This window comes from Pelophylax lessonae (assembly GCF_965119305.1).
Source record: "Pelophylax lessonae genome assembly, chromosome: 3".
NCBI lineage: Eukaryota > Metazoa > Chordata > Amphibia > Anura > Ranidae > Pelophylax > Pelophylax lessonae.
Window position 1 is genome coordinate 125,512,939 of NC_138770.1, and position 19,751 is coordinate 125,532,689.

The following is a 19,751-nucleotide window of genomic DNA, read 5'->3' on the forward strand; positions in this document are numbered from 1 at the left end:
AGGTGTGTGGGTGTGGGGAGCAGGTGTGTTACATTTGGTTTCACCACTCTCACTCTCTCATACTGGTCACTGGAAGTTCAACATGGCACCTCATGGCTAAGAACTCTCTGAGGATCTGAAAAAAAGAATTGTTGCTCTACATGGCCTAGGCCAGTGATGGTGAACCTATAAGAAGATTGCCAAGACCCTGAAACTAAGCTGCAGCACCGTGGCCAAGACCATACAGCAGTTAAACAGGACAGGTTCCACTCAGAACAGGCCTCGCCATTGTCGACCAAAGAAGTTGAGTGCACATGCTCAGCATCATATCCAGAGGTTGTCTTTGGGAAATAGATGTGTGAGTGCTGCCAGCATTGCTGCAGAGGTTGAAGGGGTGGGGGTCAGCCTGTCAGTGCTCAGAGACCATACGCCGCACACTGCATTAAATTGGTCTGCATGGCTGTTGTCCCAGAAGGAAGCCTCTTCTAAGGATGATGCACAAGAAAGACAGCAAACAGTTTGCTGAAGACAAGCAGAGTAAGGACATGGATTACTGAAACCATATCCTGTGGTCTGATGAGACCAAGATAAACTTATTTGGTTCAGATGGTGTCAACTGTGTGTCACAACAACCAGGTGAGGAGTACAAAGACAAGTGTGTCCTGCCTACAGTCAAGCATGGGGGTGGGAGTGTCATGGTCTGAGGCTGCATGAGTGCTGCCGGCATTGGGGAGCTACAGTTCATTGAGGGAACCACAAATGCCAACATGTACTGTGACATACAACATGTTGCATGATCCCCTCCCTTCACAGACTGGGTCGCAGGGCAGTATTCCAAAATGATAATGACCCCAAACGCACCTCCAAGATGACCACTGCCTTGCTAACGAAGCTAAAGGTAAAGGTGATGGATTGGCCAAGCATGTCTCCAGACATAAACCCTATTAAGCATCTGTGGGGCATCCTCAAACAGAAGGCGGAGGAACCTAAGGTCTCTAACATCCACCAGCTCTGTGATGTCATCATGTAGGAGTGGAAGAGGACTCCAGTGGCAACCTGTGAAGCTCTGGTGAACTCCATGCCCAAGAGGGTTATGGCAGTGCTGGAAAATAATGGTGGTCACACAAAATATTGACACTTTGGGCCCAACTTGGGCATTTTTACTTAGGGGTGTTTTTCACTTTTGTTGCCAGCGGTTTAGACATTAATGGCTGTGTGTTGAGTTATTTTAAGAGGGCAGCAAATTTACATTGTTATACAAGCTGTACACTCACTACTTTACATTGTAGCAAAGGGTAATTTCTTCAGTGTTGTCACATGAAAAGATATAATAAATATTACAAAAATGTGAGGGGTGTACTCACTTTTGTGAGGTACTGTATGTGCACCATATGGGCATTAAAGTCCATCCCTTTGCTTTTGAACATATGTGTTAGCAGGTTGTACAGGGATTAAATCTGAAGTTTAGGTATGCATATTTTCGGAGAGTCATATTGGTCCAATGTGGACTTATGCAAGTATGCATTTGTCATAGCCGAAAATCACTGTAGTGGGCACTACTAATACAGCGATTGCTGCAGGCTTCTGTTCCTTGCAGCTGTCCTGCTGCACAGTGAACACAGGAGGTCATTTGCTCGGCATGGGCACCATTCAGAGAACCCTTTGCATTTTCTCAATAAATGCAAAGTGTTCTCTGATTGGACGAGGTGGAGATTGTGACTCCCCACCCTGCTGCCCTGCTTGTCCAATCAGAAAATGCCTTTCATTCACCAAGAAAATGCTAAATGTGACCTGGCAGTGTGAGTAGCCCCTTGTGTTCATAATGTGGAAGGGCAGCTGCTCGGCACAGGACCAGAAAGCTAGTAGTTATCACTGCAGTAGCAGTTCCTACAACAGTGTTTTCCAGCTACCATAAAGATCCTCCAGGTATGACATGTTCATGCTTACATTGGTCCAAGGCGCACCAATGAAACTTTGCAAAAATATGCTTCCCTGAACTTCAGCTTTAAATCTGAACTCCGGGTACAGGAGCTTTAATTTAAATGTATTCCAGAAGCCACAAAGTATTTATATCCACTCTGTAGTGTATGCCACAAATGCTCTTGCAAACTCAGGTATTACCTTGAAAAAATATTGGTGACTGTGCTCTACATAAACTGTGGAAAGAGGAGGGCTGTGAGAGGGACCCAGAAACTCCACCTACAGGAGAGGGAGGAGATGAGACCAGTAACCCTGCACAAGGAGAGAGAGCTGCAGTGACAGAGTTGTGAAAAGAAATACACAAAACACACCAAGATTAAAGTAATCATACATATGACTCTTATATTTAGACATTATTTGCTTATCAGATTCAGCTTTAAAAGAAGTATGCATCCACAATAAGAACCACATAGTTCTTATTAACCTAAAGTGTTCCTAAACCCACAACAGCAAGATCAGTCTGATTTATGGAGTAAAGCATGCATGTTATACTCACTGTGGAACCTAAGGGGTTAGTCCTCGCACATGGCCAATCAGCACTGTCCAGACAGAGGGTCGGGAGTCCTGCATCCTGATAGGACAGCTAATTGCAGTATGAAAACTCCTCCTACAAGTTTTAACTAGTGCTCGGATGACACTGATAGAAGTTACAAGGCTGCTATATGCTGATGAGAAAAGGTATTTAGCAGTTTATATTTACTAAAATTATTGCATTTCCATGTTCTGTATACTGTTGGAGACCAGATATAGTGAATGCAGGGTCTTGGGCTTAGCAATACTTTAAAGTGTTACTAAACCCACAACAGTAAAAGTATTCTGTATCTGGAGTGAAGCATGCATTCTTCCTCAGTCCCCAATACATCTCCTGATAGAACAGAGCCTTGGGAGCACTCTGCACATGCTCTGTTTGGTGTATATTTCAAGAGAGTGTTTTTTTTGGGGAGGGTGCATGTGATCAGCACGAGGCCAATCAGCACTGTCCAGACAGAGGGTCAGAGGTCATACAGACTCCTAGAACAGTCAGAGTAGAATGAAAACTCCTCCTGCAAGCTTTAACCAGACACTGATAGAAGTTACAAGACCGTCATATACTGCTGATGAAAAAAGGTATTTAGCTGTTTATATTTACTAAAATAATTGCATTTGTATGTTCGGTGTACTGTGGGAGATCAGATGTAGTAGATGCAGGATCCTGGGTTTGGTAACACTTTAACATCTGAATTTATAATCCACGGGTAATTTTCTTTACGTAACTGTTTCTTCCTAGTATATTTGTATACCTAATGTCTTCTTTCTGTTACAAATGGAAAACTGTTCTTGATGCATGTAAGTTTTGCTTATTTCTTAATAAACAATTATTAGAAAAATGAACTTATAAAGTTAAAGTGTATTGATGGTCAAAATGTAAAATCATATATTTATTTCCACATTGTATTTCAACAATTTCTAGCCTACTCCTATTCTGAATGATCTTGAAGTTTGTAATCATATTTTGTGAAGTAGTAACCCCCCCCCCCCCCCTTATTAGAAGGTTCTATCCAAGGATTGAGTCAGGCAAATTGTTCCTGAAGGCAGAGGCTTCTGCTGTGCTTTCTCTTTAGATAACCCATAGACCTTTATGAACCTTTTTGCCACTTATTAGATGTTAATGTGTAAATCAAAATCATTTTAACATGTTAAAAACAAAACAGTGTCAAAGCATCAAAAGTACAAACACATAAACCCTAAACAATTATAATTTACCTATAAATTAAAGTGTTTGCATAATTTTACAGTCCTTGTTTAAATTACATTCATTTTAATTCACAGACTTGGTCCAGACAGAAGATGTCTTTGGCCTTAATGGACAAATTGAACATAAGTTGTCTTTCCTGCAGCAGAATATTCCAGCTGACATGAAACTGATTCTTATTGGTCATTCCATTGGATGCTATATCATATTGGAGATGATGAAGCGATTACCTGGTCTTAAGGTAAGTCACTAGCTTTGTAAGACGTCCACCTAAAAAAGAGGAAGAGTTTTTAGTTTTTTTTGTTAAACCTTGGGTTTTATAAAGTGTATCTAAACATTTTTATAGTTTTTGTGTAGAGCACAGAATAGATAAAACCCCTGTCCATTTTTAATTTTTGCTTTTTGTGTACCTTTGGAATTATTTTTACTTCTTGTCCGATAGACAGTAAGAGAAAATCTCTCAAAAATAAAGCAAACAAATGCCCCCATTGGAAGATATTTCCTCTACTCTTTTACCAGTGACAACTCAGAATGTTGCCTTACTTTCAGCCCCACTTTCAGACAATGGTCACCAATAGGGATGAGCTCAGGGGTGTTCAGACACAAGCCTGAACCCTCCTGAGCTATCCTGCCAGGAAGCTTTCAAAGCCAATAGCCAGTCATAGTAATCATTACCTTCCCTCCAGCCAGATATATGCAGGGGATGTCTATATGTGTGGCTGCAGTGGTAGGGAAGGTCTCTGCTGCCTATGAGTGGTTGTTGGCTTTGACAGCTTCCCAGGAGTATAGCGCATGGGGGTTTGGACTCATGTCCGAAAAATTATCAATAAATTAATCATTGCAGTCTAATTTATAGATGTTAAAAGATGATAGATAAAAATGCAGCCAATAGTAAAACCAAAAAATCAATTGGATTGCTTGCTGAACACTCCAAGGTGATTTCACCACACCCTTCAATCGGTCAAAAAAGGATGTAGTGAAATTATAAGAATGAATAAATATTACAAAACTAAAAAAATCATAAGTTATTGTCAAAACTGAGGACCACAAGCTTGCCACAACATTTATATTTTGGGGCAAACTTCTGGGGCTATGCTAATTCTTTGCTGGGAAGAATTACAGGAAAGTTCCTTTTCTTTTCTTCAAATTTTCATATTTAATTCCTAATTAAACCAAAAAATAAATTATATGTATCCAAACCTACTATCAAATGAAAGCACTATCAGTCCAAAGAACAATTATGTATTTGTGTAGACTACAAAAGCCTAAAAATATAAGTTGTGGACCTGGGACATCAGTGAAACTAACAAAATGCTCTGGGACTCAAGGGTGTTATAGGGGAAAAAGACCCAGGGACTCAAGTTGTTAAGAAGTAATAATACATAAGGCAATGTTCCCTCAACGAGATGCTGTCACTTAAAATTGACAATTTAAAGGACACAGTGTGCACATTGGCTCCTTGCGGGACTACAGAGTATAGCTGTGGAGTGGAGAAAACTGCTTTTGCAGCTTTCTCAAGGTTTTGTTATTCCTGGATGGGGCTCTGTAGTTTGGAGATTCCATAGTGTCTTGGTTGGGAGAGAATCTCCAACCCTGTGTCCATGTTTTGTGGATGACCAGCAGGGTATGCACAGCCCTTATACTGGAGGTAAAGGAATACCTCCGGGCTCCTGAAAATAAAGGCTTACACCTTCAGTCACATCACTTACCTGTAATGAAGTATGTCCCACATTGTGCAGGCAGCTGGATCCTGGAGAAATCTTCAATGCAGGGATACCCCATCCTCTTCCTGTCTTTGAACTTCCGGTACTGCAATGATTCATAGCTTTGGGCAATACAGATGGTCCAATGGACACGTGCACCCTCCTTTCTCCTCTCTCCTTTTTCTGAAAGTTCCTTCATTGAATACACTCTTGTAACACAATCTGTGAATAGGGAGAAACATCTGTGATCAATTACTCTCCCCCATCCACAGTAGTCAATGAAAGAACTTTTCTTAACGGAGCAGGTGAAAGCAGGGGCATGTTCCCATCGAACTACACTTACTGCTGTTTTGCCTGAACACCTGAAGCTGTTCACCATTGCAGTGTTGGAAGTTCAGAGACAGGAAGAGGATGGGGTATCCCTGCAGTGATGATTTCTCCACACTCCAACTGCCTACACAATGTGGAACATACTCCATTACAGGTAAGTGATGTGACTAGAGCTGTAGGGATATTTTTTCAGCTAAATGTTAAGTATTATTAAACCCACATCATAAAAACTATGAATAAATAGTGTAGTCTAACACCCTGTTAATACTCACTCCGGGTTGATCCTGCTGTTCTCTATCTCCACCTTCTGGTCATGTCCCCAATTTAGCTAGGGATCTTGTTGCTGTGGTGGCAGCTCTGAACAAGCTCAGTTTTCAGTGAGTTTCTATGCTGAGCATTTCCTCCCTATACCATCTGAGCAGCCCATGTGACTATAGAGTCACACATGTGGGTGTATACACAGTGGTAAATGACAGCCTCCTTCCTCCTTCATTCCTCCTTCATGCCCATTAACTTGCTAAACACAATGGAGGTGAGATATTACATCAGGATTGATGGAGGCCTCACCTACATGCTACTCTGTGACTAACAGAAATCCAGAAATGTTATTGCCAAACAATATTAAAGGTTTCTTTTCAAATATATATTGCTTATTTGTACTCTGTAAGCCAAAGGCTGTTTTCTTTTTTGAACATTTGACCAGCAGCAGAGGACTACAAGTTCCTCCTGCTTATGTTTCCCTGCAGATAGGCTGAGAAAGAGCTGGGTCATGTGACAGCTGTAGATCAATTAGGAGAAAGGTATTCAGATGTTTTTTTTTTTTTTTATAAAAGAATGTATAGTGTCATCATCCATATACATGAAGACAAGGAGCAATGTATATTAAACAGTGTGTGTTTAGTATCACTTTAAGCTTTAAATAGTTAATGTGCAATAATGGATATAGTGCATGTGTTTGCATTTGCATGCATTATTCTTTATTGAACACTGTACTTCTAGACATTAGAGGAGACCACAAAAAAAAGTTTTTGTTTTCTCAAAGCCAGTCTTATCTTTTTTTAAAGCGAAGTTCACCTTTGGAACATGTTACATTTCATACATCATTTGGGGTAAAACATGTAACTTGTTCCAGCTCCTGCCCCCTCTTCCCCTGATCCCCATCTCCCTGTAACATCGGGCAGAGGATCTTCTCCCTGCACCCGCTGTCACTTTGGAAAAACAGCGCGGCTGTGCAAGGCTCCGCCCACACAGCCACATGACTTGTTCACAGATTCCTGTGAATAAAAAAACAACCACCGTTTCAAACAGCCCATACAGAGGGCCAAAAGCCGGAGGACACCTGTAGGAGCCCTCATTGCACCCATGATCTACTGATTGCAGATGCAATGCTTTCCAGGCTCCTGCAGGAAATCATAATAAATGCACATTTTGTTCTGCAAAAATATGTGCATTTATTATTTTTTCTGTAAAGGTGAACTTATTTAAAATGATGATGATGCTTATGTGGCCAGTTGAGTTTGATACGCGGGAAAAGGATGCTGCAACCCATTGTACTATATAAGTAGACAGGTCCAAGAAAAGTGCTCATTCATTGTGTGCAGAGACTGTTTAGTTCTTGTGTGGCTGGAGCTTTCAGAAAATGAAAAAGTTTATTCTAGCTTCTCTTAACAATAGATAATATTTCATCTTAGCAGAGTGTTGTGCAACCTCTTTATTATGGCCAATAAAAGTTTAACTGCTAACTTGGATGACATATGAAGTGTAATAATCAAAAACGTGTGTTTAGGTTTCTCCTATTTTTGCGGGAATATGGGTCTCCTCTAACATTCTAAACAAGAAATATGTATGTTTGTAGCAGAGCTAGTGTATCCTATGGAACCCGGCTAAGCTGCTGTCATTGCATCTCACTTGAGGGATATACAAGCCTTTTTATTCATATAATTACAATTGAAAAGTTCACAATTCTATAGAAAAATGGTTTATGTTTCACAAGTTTTTAGACAATAGTTCACTGTTAAAAGATGACTTAAAGAAGACTACCATGTTTAACATATTTAATATTTAATGTTTTTATATTAATAAATAACTCTCTTTAGGAAAGTCTGCTTCCAACTGCCTAGACTGTATAGGTCTGGTGCATTGTATACATCCTACAATTCTCCATACACTTTTGTAGCACGACCCCCTTGAGGGCTGCTGGTTAGTGGGATATCCTTTGCACTCACCTGACCCTGAGAAGTGTCCAACCCGCTAGGCACTATGGGTTCAGATATTTTCTGTAGGATTCTTTAAAAATACACTTGACATAACAAATACCAGTTCAACTGTTTACTGGGATAAGAAGGTAAATCAAACAACTGAATAAGAACAGATAAAATGTTGTAATAACAGTTCGTGCCATGTTACTCCACCAAGCCCCCAATAATGCAGAAAGGGGCCTGCAAGACTGACATTGCAGGAAATAAATGCTTGACTCACAAGTGATACATGAAATAAGTGAGAATAACTGAAGTAATTATCAGCTTTAACTGTCAGAGCTATGATAAAATGTAATAACCGTAATCCTTACTCCGCTTCTACTAAAATCAGGCCTAGAGTTATCTTATGTTTAACTAGCGAGGTTCTATCATATGTCAGGGGATCCCCTTTAAGGATTATGAAAGGTGAAGTTCCTGCTCTAGAAAGGCCTTGCAGAATCTTGGCCAGAAGTTGGAGCTCTTTATCACTCTTCTATGTGATATTTGTAATCCAGGTTGTAATGGTGTCTATAAAATCCTAACTGCTGTCAGTGTATTATGGATGCAGGGTTATACTTGCGATTTACAGGTGTCACCAGGCACTCTTGCATAGTGGCAGTGTCCACATGTGACTGTCCGATCCCCAGGCAAGACCTCTCCTCACGATGCTGTGTCACTGGGGATACTCAGCTCTCACTGTTCCGGTTAGTCAGTTCAGGGCTACCCGCTCTTTTCTCAGCTCATCTATATCCGCCACCTCCCTGTGACCGTCAGCATCCACTCCGCTGAGGATGGGCTTCACTCGCTCAAGGTCGCACTCTCAGGCCTCCATCACTGACTGTACCCCGGCAGCTCTCTCTCTGATCCATCCTCCACGAGTCCCAGAAGCAAGAGAGCGCACGCTCGGCCCCGCCCAGAAGTATATTCACTCACCCATGATCCTCCACGAGTCCCAGAGCTCCATGGGAGTATAGTTCTGCCTGCCATCCATGTAACAATTCACCTTCTTCTCCAGACCCTATCTCCCACAATCCAATTCGTCAATTTCCGGTAGAAAGCCAATCCTTCACGTAAATTCTTAAAGGAGTACTCCCACGGTGTCTGAATGGTAACTCAGATATATATATATATATATATATATATTCATATATTCATAACATATGTATATACATAGTAGTCCCAGCTTGGCTTCACTTTCAATAAAGACAGATGCCTATTGCAAGCTGAAGTTAAGAAGGGAGTCTGTGATGGGTTGGACAATATTCACTGTGAGCCAGGCTGACCCAGGCTCCACTTCCTTTCTCTTTATCATGGGGTAAAATTCCCCCCTACCAGGGAATGTTAATGCTGCACCTGAGCATAGTTAGGCGATTTATAGATTTGTTTTTGCAAGTTTTTACCTACAACTTGTAGTAGTACAGGAGCAAAATCGTATGTCTTTGGCCCTATATACGAGCGCTTGAAAAATGCATGCGGTTTTCAAGCATTTTTTAGGGACTCCAGTTAAGGTCTGTGGGGTCACACCCATGGAATTTTGCCCAAAAAAAAGCTCATGTACTTTACTGAGTTTCCTGTGACAGTCGACAAGCGCCACAGTGTTCAGGAGTGAACAGGCCAATTGAGAATAATGAGAGTTTTTATCTTGAGCGTAGTCAGGCTTCAGGGGCTACTCTCATCCTAAGATGTGACTTTCTCTGAGCAATATATCCCCTGCGCACAAAGCAAAGCAATATATCCCCTGCGCACAAGGTATCCGATATATGATAAATAGTATGTCTAATTAAAGACTAGTCGCAGCTACTTTCAAACATAGAGCATCAAATAAAATACACAACTCGAATCCCATATGGGTTCTAAAGTAAAGGTATTAATAGCGCAAGACAAGAAATGGTCAGTCTACTATTCACAGAGTAGATACTCCAAGAGTCAGTTCATGTAGTAAAGATCACTAGAAAAAGCCAATCCACCAGACAGGAAAAAACACTGTGTAGCCAGAATCCTCAGAAAATAAATTTGCATCCACCGTTGTGATAATCAGTGAGAATGGCAACTCACCAGAACCTGTTGCCCACCCACTTTCATAGGTAAGGCTCACACGCTGAAAAATGCTGACATCCAAACTGGCTCAAATCCTGTGTTCTCCCTGTGGCAGCTAATGACCAAATGATCCTTGTGGTCATTTAATCCCTTTTCACCAGATCGTCCGTGGACCAAGATGACTCAGCGGGAAAAAGAGATATAAAGGCGCGCACTAGTGTGATATTGTTTTTAAACTTCACATTTAATTCAACTCAAACTCAAATGAAAATCCACTCACAAACACAATAAAATGCAGCGCAGTAAATGATAATATACTCTCACTCCATAGGGTCCATTCGCGGACAGTGACGGTACCTCTCACCACGTTGGTGTCAGGTAGCTCCGATCACTCCGCTCGTGTCCCCCTGTACTTCCGGACGCCGTGAGGTTCACGTCATTTCCGTGTTTCGTCATTTCCGACTTTGTCAAAGGGCGTGAACTCACGGCGCGGCATCCTGGTACTTGTACAGGTACAAAATCTTTAGAAAACGTTGGCCTATTCTTAGGAGGGATCGAACACTTGGGCCTGTTCTCCCTATCAATCCTACTTTTATATAGCGGAAGGCTCCAATTTTGGGGATAGGGTCGTCAAGAAAGTGTTGGACCCCCCTAATGTGACCTTTTTCCCTGATAGTAAGGGGTTTCATACATGTGGGAGATGTCGTGCTTGCTATTTTGCTAGGACGAATCCAAAAAAACGTGAGGAGTTTTTTGTACCTGCAATAGGCAAATCATTCAAAATTCAGAACCTCATCACGTGTGACGCCACTCATGTGGTTTATGCCTTGATGTGTCCATGCAACCTCATCTACATAGGACGCACCAAACGGACTGTGAAGAAACGGGTGGGGGAACACATCTCCAACATTTTGAAAGGGTTCAGGGACCATGGTGTCTCTGACCATTTCAGAAGGTTTCATCAGAGTGACTCACGTAGTCTGCATTTCTGGGGGATAGAAAGGGTGACCCCCTCATGGTTCTTTTGAGTTGATTTGTGAGTATTTATATATTTTTGTAAACTCTAGGTGAATGCTTGGATATATAAACATGTGGGATTGTTTCTTACATAATATAAACTATATCTACGATTGATTTGATAGATGTATGTATTGCAAAAAAAATTGAAAATGCAAGACAAAAGCACAATGTTTACAATATATTGATTTTTTTTTTCTTTTTTCTTTTTTATGTTTTTTGTTGCATATTAGTACTAACAACCCCATGAGCCTCTGTGAGTCTTCGGCACCTATTTTGCCCTGAAGAAGCCATATAGGCGAAATGCATCGGTAATCCATACCCTGCACCACTATAGGCAAGCCCTATTTATATGTGGAGCTGGGTGTGGGTAAGGTGGTCTACAGAGGCCCACATTCATGGTTTGATTGATATGTGATGGTGGTTGTATTAATGTATGTTTGTTAGTTTGTCATTTTAATATTTGTAATTTGAAATAAAGCTATTTTTTATAAAAACATTGTCTTGCTATCCTTTGTCTCCAGGGACGGGGTATACAGCACCGCTATAGCCCCAACTACTAGCTTTCCAACTAATTTTTTGCACCCTCATGGAGGGGTGCTAACTGGGTGAGAGAATTATCCAAGTGTGAGACCAAGTGGATTTATCTCACCCAGGCCCTAGATTCCAAAGGACTAAATATTGAACTGGACCTCAACTGTTTTATCAGTGACTACTAGTGGGTTCTGGATTAACAGTAGGTGGTTTCCAGTTCGAGTTTTTTTAGTATACTTGCCTGTTTTTAAGGTACTATGTGGGGTTATCCCTGCATGAGTGATCCTTGTCTATAAATCTATATATTTTAAAATTTCATAATTTTAGATTAAAGTAACTTTTGGTTCTATTTTTGAATTAAATTTATATTGATTTTAAACTTTTTTAATATCTATATTTATAAATATTTATTAAATTTTGAAGTGAGGGGGTATTGTTTAATCACCATGGCTTATTGTGTGGTTTTAAAAATACCTTTTGTGTGAAAGCACTATTATTGTATTAGTACCATTTCTTTGTATAATAATGATATACATAGTTAAATTATTGTCTTGTGTCACATAGATATTAATGTGCGGTGCTATTGGGATATTCACACATAAGTTTATTTAATGGTGCATTCCATTATTGGCAGTATGAAATTGCAGGGGTTAATCTTGTCAATGAGATCACGGCTCATGTTGCGTGTTTCCCTGCTGACATTTATTTATGTTTTGGATGCTCCGTCCCACTATTGTGGTTGATTGGGTGTGATCGCTGCGGCAGCCGTCTGCTTAAATTTGCATGCTGAGCGGTCTGTGTGTCATTTAGGCATTAGCTGTGTGAATATTTTCCTTCAAGTACCAGGATGCTGCGCCGTGAGTTCACGCCCTTTGACAAAGTCGGAAATGATGAAACGCGTCAGCGCGTGAACCTCACGGCGTCCGGAAGTACAGGGGGACATGAGCGGAGTGATCGGAGCTACCTGACACCAACGTGGAGAGGGTGAGAGGTACCGTCACTGTCCGCGAATGGACCCTATGGAGTGAGAGTATATTATCATTTACTGCGCTGCATTTTATTGTGTTTGTGAGTGGATTTTCATTTGAGTTTGAGTTGAATTAAATGTGAAGTTTAAAACAATATCACACTAGTGCGTGCCTTTATATCTCTTTTTCCCGCTGAGTCATCTTGGTCCACGGACGATCTGGTGAAAAGGGATTAAATGAGCACAAGGATCATTTGGTTATTAGCTGCCACAGGGAGAACACAGGATTTGAGCCAGTTTGGATGTCAGCATTTTTCAGCGTGTGAGCCTTACCTATGAAAGTGGGTGGGCAATAGGTTCTGGTGAGTTGCCATTCTCACTGATTATCACAACGGTGGATGCAAATTTATTTTCTGAGGATTCTGGCTACACAGTGTTTTTTCCTGTCTGGTGGATTGGCTTTTTCTAGTGATCTTTACTACATGAACTGACTCTTGGAGTATCTACTCTATGAATAGTGGACTGACCAATTCTTGTCTGCGCTACTAATACCTTTACTTTAGAACCCATATGGGATTCGAGTTGTGTATTTTATGTAGTGAACATGTCATGAATATCTTCCACTCAGCCATCCTAAAATCCGCAGGCCCCTTTAAAAAATAAAAAAAGACTGAAATGACCAAAAAACACCAGCTGGCGCTGCATTCGGAGAAAGAAACTAAGATAGTCAGTCACTAAAGCTCTAAAAAGTTTTAACCCTTCCTAAAAACTTTAAACAATAAAGCAGTGATCCTCAAACTACGGCCCTCCAGCTGTTGCGGAACTAGACATCCCATGAGGCATTGCAAAACTCTGACATTCACAGACATGACTAGGCATGATGGGAATTGTAGTTCCTCAACAACTGGAGGGCCATAGTTTGAAGACCCCTGCAATAAAGCATACTTGCACATTATGGCAGACTTACCCCCTAGTGTGTCTACTCCAGCAGTGTGAGGTCCACACTTTCTCTTGTTGCTTCAGCTATGGTCATCTTCTTTCCTTCTTCTTCTTCATCCAGTGTAGTCTCTCTTTGGCCATTGAGAGGTCACTTATATGCACTAGAGTTACAGTGTCTCAGCACCCGACTCTATTCTTGGCAACTCACAGATGTCCGGAAGTCTCTTGCATAAAAAAAAAAGTTCTATTAGAATCACAACAGCCAACTGAAACCCAGTTGGTTGCTATGGAAAAGCAGATAACCATTGCTACGTTCACTGCCTTATGTTTGCCTTCAGTGTCTTTAGCTAACTCTCCCCACTACACACCTTAAGTATCATTACCGAAAAGACAGATCTTTTATTTCTATTTGTTGTGGAGCTCGGTCGCTGGGTGTATATTCCCCAGCCCTGCTGACGTGCGAGGTAAACCCACATTCTTCATATGTGGGATAACTGAGGCTGAGATACTGCATTAAAAGGTTCTATATCGGATGGTGCTGTGGAAGAACACAGTGAGTTCACCGAGGAACACAAAGGAGTATTGAAGAAATATCAGCCTGGATGTGAAAAGTCATTGTGTTATTTTAGCACCTTCTAAATTACATAAAATTCTTGTGTGCAAGGCACTCATACAACAGCAGAAATAGTAGAACTCATTCCTCATTCCACCAGGAATGCATACTGTACATCCTGACCTTTGCAGAATACAGTGCAGGATTTCTAATCATTCTGCATCCATAGTTATAGGTTAGGTTTCCATGACCATACATGGGCTGATTTACTGGAAAAGATATGAGCAATTAAGCTTCATACTCTTTATATTTCCAGGTAGCAGACTTTTAAAAGGCCACTCCAACAAAAAATAAAGAATTACATTTTGGGCGAATGAAGGTTGATTGTATGCATGAGCAGGTATATTCTTTATTTATTTTTTATCATAATTCACAAAGAATATTGATGCACATTGATCGCTGTCTCACAAAGGAATGAACAGAACAGTGTTCTTGTTTTATTCATACATGTACGATAGAGACACTAAAAGAGGAACTGAACTGTAGACGTTGTGCCCAAAAAAGCAAGCAGAGGGTAAAGGACGGGTTTACGGTATTGCCGGCAGACTTTTCCACAACGCTGACATACCATGTCTTGTTCTGTACTGTTTATCTGTGTGAACAGCACAGTAGTGACATTGCCAAATCTCACTCAAACTCTTCTGATATAAGCAATCAGAGGCAGCGGTAGCTTCGATTTTACACTGAAGATATGCAGCACTCATATACGGGGAAGGGCACTGCAGTTATTGTTCAATAGGACTTCTAGACAAAGTTTAAAAGTTTTCGGGTACTGTTTAAGCACAATTAAGTGTTATATGGTGTTCCTTATACTCTTTTATTTGATGTTCCTAATAAATCTTTACTTTGCTGCTGTCTCTTGGAGTAAGAGAGTAACGCAATTTATGCTTCATAGTAAAACTGAGGCTAAACGTAGCCCTTAAACAAAAAAAAAAAGAGGCTACCCTGCTTTATTACTTTTTACCCCCTAATTTTAATCAGTCCTTGCTGGAACACTAAACAGCCCTTCTGTAGGGAAGTAGGCCTTACTTTGCTATAAAGATGATAAGTGCTACTTGAGCTTTGGGAGTCTCCTACCCTTCTCTTCTTCCCCCACTTATTTTTTCCTGTCTTTTCTTTTTTTTCCATTTCTCTTCCTGACTTTCTTTTTTTGTATTCTTTATGAAAGGTTTATCAGCCTTCACACTGCATGTGGTATCTTGGAGCTCTTTGCATTCTTTCCCCATATTGCGGGGGTTACCCTGAATATTTATGATTTTCTTTTGAAGTATTGCTTCAAATGACATTATATATCCTATTGTTTGTTTCTATAACCATAGAAATGACACTGGCAAAAAGCTGAAGGGGCACTCCCCCTATAAATCCCCTTCTACGCCCAGCTAGTCTCAGTTTTTTGTGTTCTTAGATGATGGACCTACTGAAGGAAGCTTAACATCTTACAGGTAGTTTTTTTCTCTAGATTTATCTTTTACACTGATTCTTCTATCAAGATATGGCTATATTATAGACACAGCGGCTCTTTATGCAGCTTCCAAGTTGGTTGGCTCTTAAGCAGAGTCCTAAGAGACCATACCTGGACCCCACCAGATAAGAAACGCAATATTCCCCACGCACACATTCTTCAGGATAAACGGCAGTTCAGTGATGCTGGGTTCTGTAATGACCATAGGTTGGAAATCCTGGATAATCAAAGTGAAGAAATGTTATCAGCACACCAAGGATTCCTCGAAAGGGTGCAAAGATTTTTTCTGTGGTTACAGTACATAATAGATGTGAAGCAACGTTTCGGAGCCACGCGGGGCGCCTTCATTAGGCAAGTGACGTCACTCTATAGTAAGCTACAGCTACCCTTGTTGATGCTGTACTCTCTTGTTTAATGTTGTAAGAGCCTGAGCCTTATCAACTCAGGTGTCATGTATGGGGTCACTTAAATTCCCTAAATCAGCCAGGACATTTCTGGTCCACTTAGTAGTAGAACCAGGGGCGGCTGGTGCTCCATGGGCTGGGAGGGCGGCAGACAGACCAAACCATACCCCCTCCCACCACACCAGCCCGCACACCATACCCCCCTCCCCCCGGGTCACCGGCTCACTGGCTCACTCTCCATGCGGAGGGCAGACAGGCAGCAGAGACAGTGGCGGTGGCTTCCCCTCAGTCTCCTGCATTTTGTCCCTCCTCCTCCTCCTTGGCCAATGGCATGGCTTCTCCTTTTGGCCAATTGGGAAACGGGTCTCAGGACCCGCTTCCTGATTGGCCAGGAGGAGGATCCGTGTGACAATAGCGAATATTCATTTGCTATTGTCACATAACTGGGTGGGCTCAGGGCCCCGAGCCCACCCTTTTTTGAAGCCTATTAGAGCCTCTGGCTCTAATCACGTGCTTCAGAGAAAAAAAGAACCCCATTGGAATCCATGCGTCCGGCACCCTGCATGTAGATTAGGGGGCCGGACGCATGGATAGGGGGGGCGGCGCCCCTGCTCCCCCAATGCATTGAATAGAACCCATACTGTATAGGGGCTGGCCTCACCTGGAGAAGATTTTTTTCCCTCAAAATGTTTTGTCCAACGATATACTTATGAGGAAATTTTCCTTCAGAAGTGGGCACTTTTGTGTTGTAGATCCTGCCATCTGCTGTTTTAATAAGGTCCTCACAGTCCCCTTGGAGGATAAGCCTATATTCCCAGTAGATACAGGATTGGAGGCATTTATTAAAGCTCTCTTTAATGAAAGCTCATCAGTCTCTATGTTGAGAGCTCTTACATGAGGAAGCAAAGCCCTATTCCTCTACACCAGTGGCCCCTAAACTGTGGCCCGTGGGCTGGATGCTTCCCTTTGCTTTTTTTTAACAGGCTATTAAGGCACTGTGCCTCTTGCTGATGTAAGGCACTATTCTCTCCACAGACACTAACAATGAGGTGCCATTCCTTCCACTGACAAGAACAGTGGGACACTATTCCTCCCACTGACACCAACAATAGGGCACTATTCCTCCCTCTGACACCACCGATGGGGCACTGTTCCTGCCACTGATGAAAGCAATTAAGCACTATTTTTCCTACTGACACCAATGATGGGGGCTTTATTCCTCCCACTAATATCGATGATAGTACACTATTGCTTCCACTAATACAAGTGGTATTAGTCATGGTGGTCATTTATACTTGTAAACTCTTATCTGTACAGTCAGGCATTCAGTATCTGCACATTGTCCCACCCTTTTATCTCTTTAAAAATGCTGCAACTACAGGAAAAGACCTGTTCGACTGCTAGTAATCCAGTGAGCTTTGTAATTTTCTTTCCCTTTGACACTTGAACAAGAAATGAGGGTGGTATGGCGGTCACTGGAACAGGAATGCACAGAAAAGCAAATGCATTGTCTGAAGTTACCTTCCCCACAATACTAAAAGTATGTTTTTGCTCTTGACTGGGTCCCCAATTGAGAGATCGCTCATGACTTCCTCTCCAGAATGTCCAGCAGGTAGGGAAAACATTCCCAACAGGAACATACAGACCGCAACAAAAACAGACAAAAACTCTAACCCTTCCCTATGGCAGTTAGGTTTTTAGAACACAACATTTGGTCTACTTTTTCTTAACTATAATTTTTTTGTTCTTCAGTAATCCTTACATGAACTGCAGTGTTCCGAGAAAAGGATAAATTTGTAGTTTTTTTTTTTCTCTTGTGGGTCGAGCAGAAGACAATTAGATTTTTTCTCATATTAGTTATTGTGGCTGGGACAAGACGTCATCAGCTCATATTGCTTCAAAAAACAAATTGCTCTCCTGTTTGAATGGCTCATCTGGTATTCTTCTTGGAGGGAACAAACTCCCATTCACATTCTATGACTAGTAGCAATTACCACCCTTACCACAAATTTGGAAGACATCTACAGCTCAAAATAATTTACATGGGTCCTTAGCAACTACTGATATTCCCCGGATTACATCAGTCATCAGCAATCTTTGTCATCTGCTCATATGCAATCTTTGATCATACTGATTTGCTAACTGAAGGAATAGCTTTTATCATTGTACTGCCTTTTAAAGGTTTTTCCAAGTCCAACTAAAACTGAAGAAAGCTATACATATTACAACCTGCGATCCCATAGTTCTGCTTGTTAAAGCCAATTCTATGCAGATATTAAAGGAAGACGCTAATGCAGCTCTATAATCATTATTACATTATTATATGTATTTTTAAAATGAAAGCAGTATAAGTATCCAAATGTAACTTGTTATCAGCTTCATGCAGTCTAATGCATAGTCTGTACAGCAGAGCTTAGAGAGGGGAGGGATAAGCAGCACAAAACGTCTGTCAGGTATGTTGCAGGGAAAATAGCACTCTGATAGGAGAAGAGGGCATAGTGACAGAAAATGAGCCCATCAGTGTGCTGCTTCTCCTCTTGCTGCCTAGTCAAAGAGTCTAGGGACTAGAGAGTGGAGCAGGCCTGTAGGTGAATAAAAATCTACAGAAGAGAAAGATCAGGTCCCTTACATTGCCAGACAAGACTGCGGTTTGTGACATAGTTTAGTAAATATGATGGCTTAATAACAGCAATGCAAATCTTTTTGGCAGCTCTCATATACAGTATCTCACAAAAGTGAGTACACCCCTCACATTTTTGTAAATTTTTTGTTATATCTTTTCATGTGACAACAATAAGGAAATGGCACTTTGCTACAATGTAAAGTAGTGAGTGTACAGCTTGTATAACAGTGTATATTTGCTGTCCCCTCAAAACAAAACAAAAGTGAATACACCTCTAAGTCAAAATGTCCAAACTGGGTCCAAAGTGTCAATATTTTGTGTGGCCACCAATTATTTTCCAGCACTGCCTTAACCCTCTTGGGCATGGAGTTCACTAGAGCTTCACAGGTTGTCACTGGAGTCCTCTTCCACTCCTCCATGATGAGCTGGTGGATGTTAGAGACCTTGCGCTCCTCCACCTTCCATTTGAGGATGTCCCACAGATGCCTAATAGGGTTTAGGTCTGGAGACATGCTGGGACAGTCCATCACCTTTACCCTCAGCTTCTTTAGCAAAAAAGTGGTCGTCTTGGAAGGGTGTTTGGGGTCGTTATCATGTTGGAATACTGCCCTGCAGCCCAGTCTCTGAAAGGAGGGGATCATGCTCTGCTTCAGTATGTCACAGTACATTTTGGCATTTATGGTTCCCTCAATGAACTTTAGCTCCCCAGTGGTGGCAGCACTCATGCACCCCCAGACCATGACACTTCGACCACAATGCTTGACTGTAGGCAAGACACACTTGTCTTTCTACTCCTCACCTGGTTGCGGCCACACACGCTTAACACATCTGAACCAAATAAGTTTATCTTGGTCCCATCAGACAACAGAACATGGTTCCAGTATTCCATGTCCTTAGTCTGCTCATCTTCAACTGTTTGCGGGCTTTCTTGTGCTTCATCTTTAGAAGAAACTTCCTTCTGGGACGACAGCCATGCAGACCAATTTTATGCAGTGTGCGACGTATGGTCTGAGCACTGACAGGCTGACCTCCCACCCCTTCAACCTCTGCAGCAATGCTGGCAGCACTCATACGTCTATTTCCCAAAGACAACCTATGGATATGACGCTGAGCATGTTCACTCAACTTCTTTGGTGGACCATGACAAGGCCTGTTCTGAGTGGAACCTGTCCTGTTAAACCACTGTATGGTCTT

General features: G+C 41.6%; 1 protein-coding gene across 4 annotated transcripts in view; it reads left to right on the plus strand.

Annotated features, from left to right (window-relative positions):
- Positions 1 to 19,751, plus strand: part of LDAH (lipid droplet associated hydrolase) — a 458,687-nt gene that overhangs the window by 182,414 nt on the left and 256,522 nt on the right. For all 4 annotated transcript variants that reach the window (XM_082249859.1, XM_082249861.1, XM_082249860.1 and 1 more), the window contains exon 4: positions 3,769 to 3,932. In XM_082249859.1, coding sequence (XP_082105985.1) covers positions 3,769 to 3,932 — 164 coding nt within the window. The remainder of the gene's footprint in view (positions 1 to 3,768; positions 3,933 to 19,751) is intronic.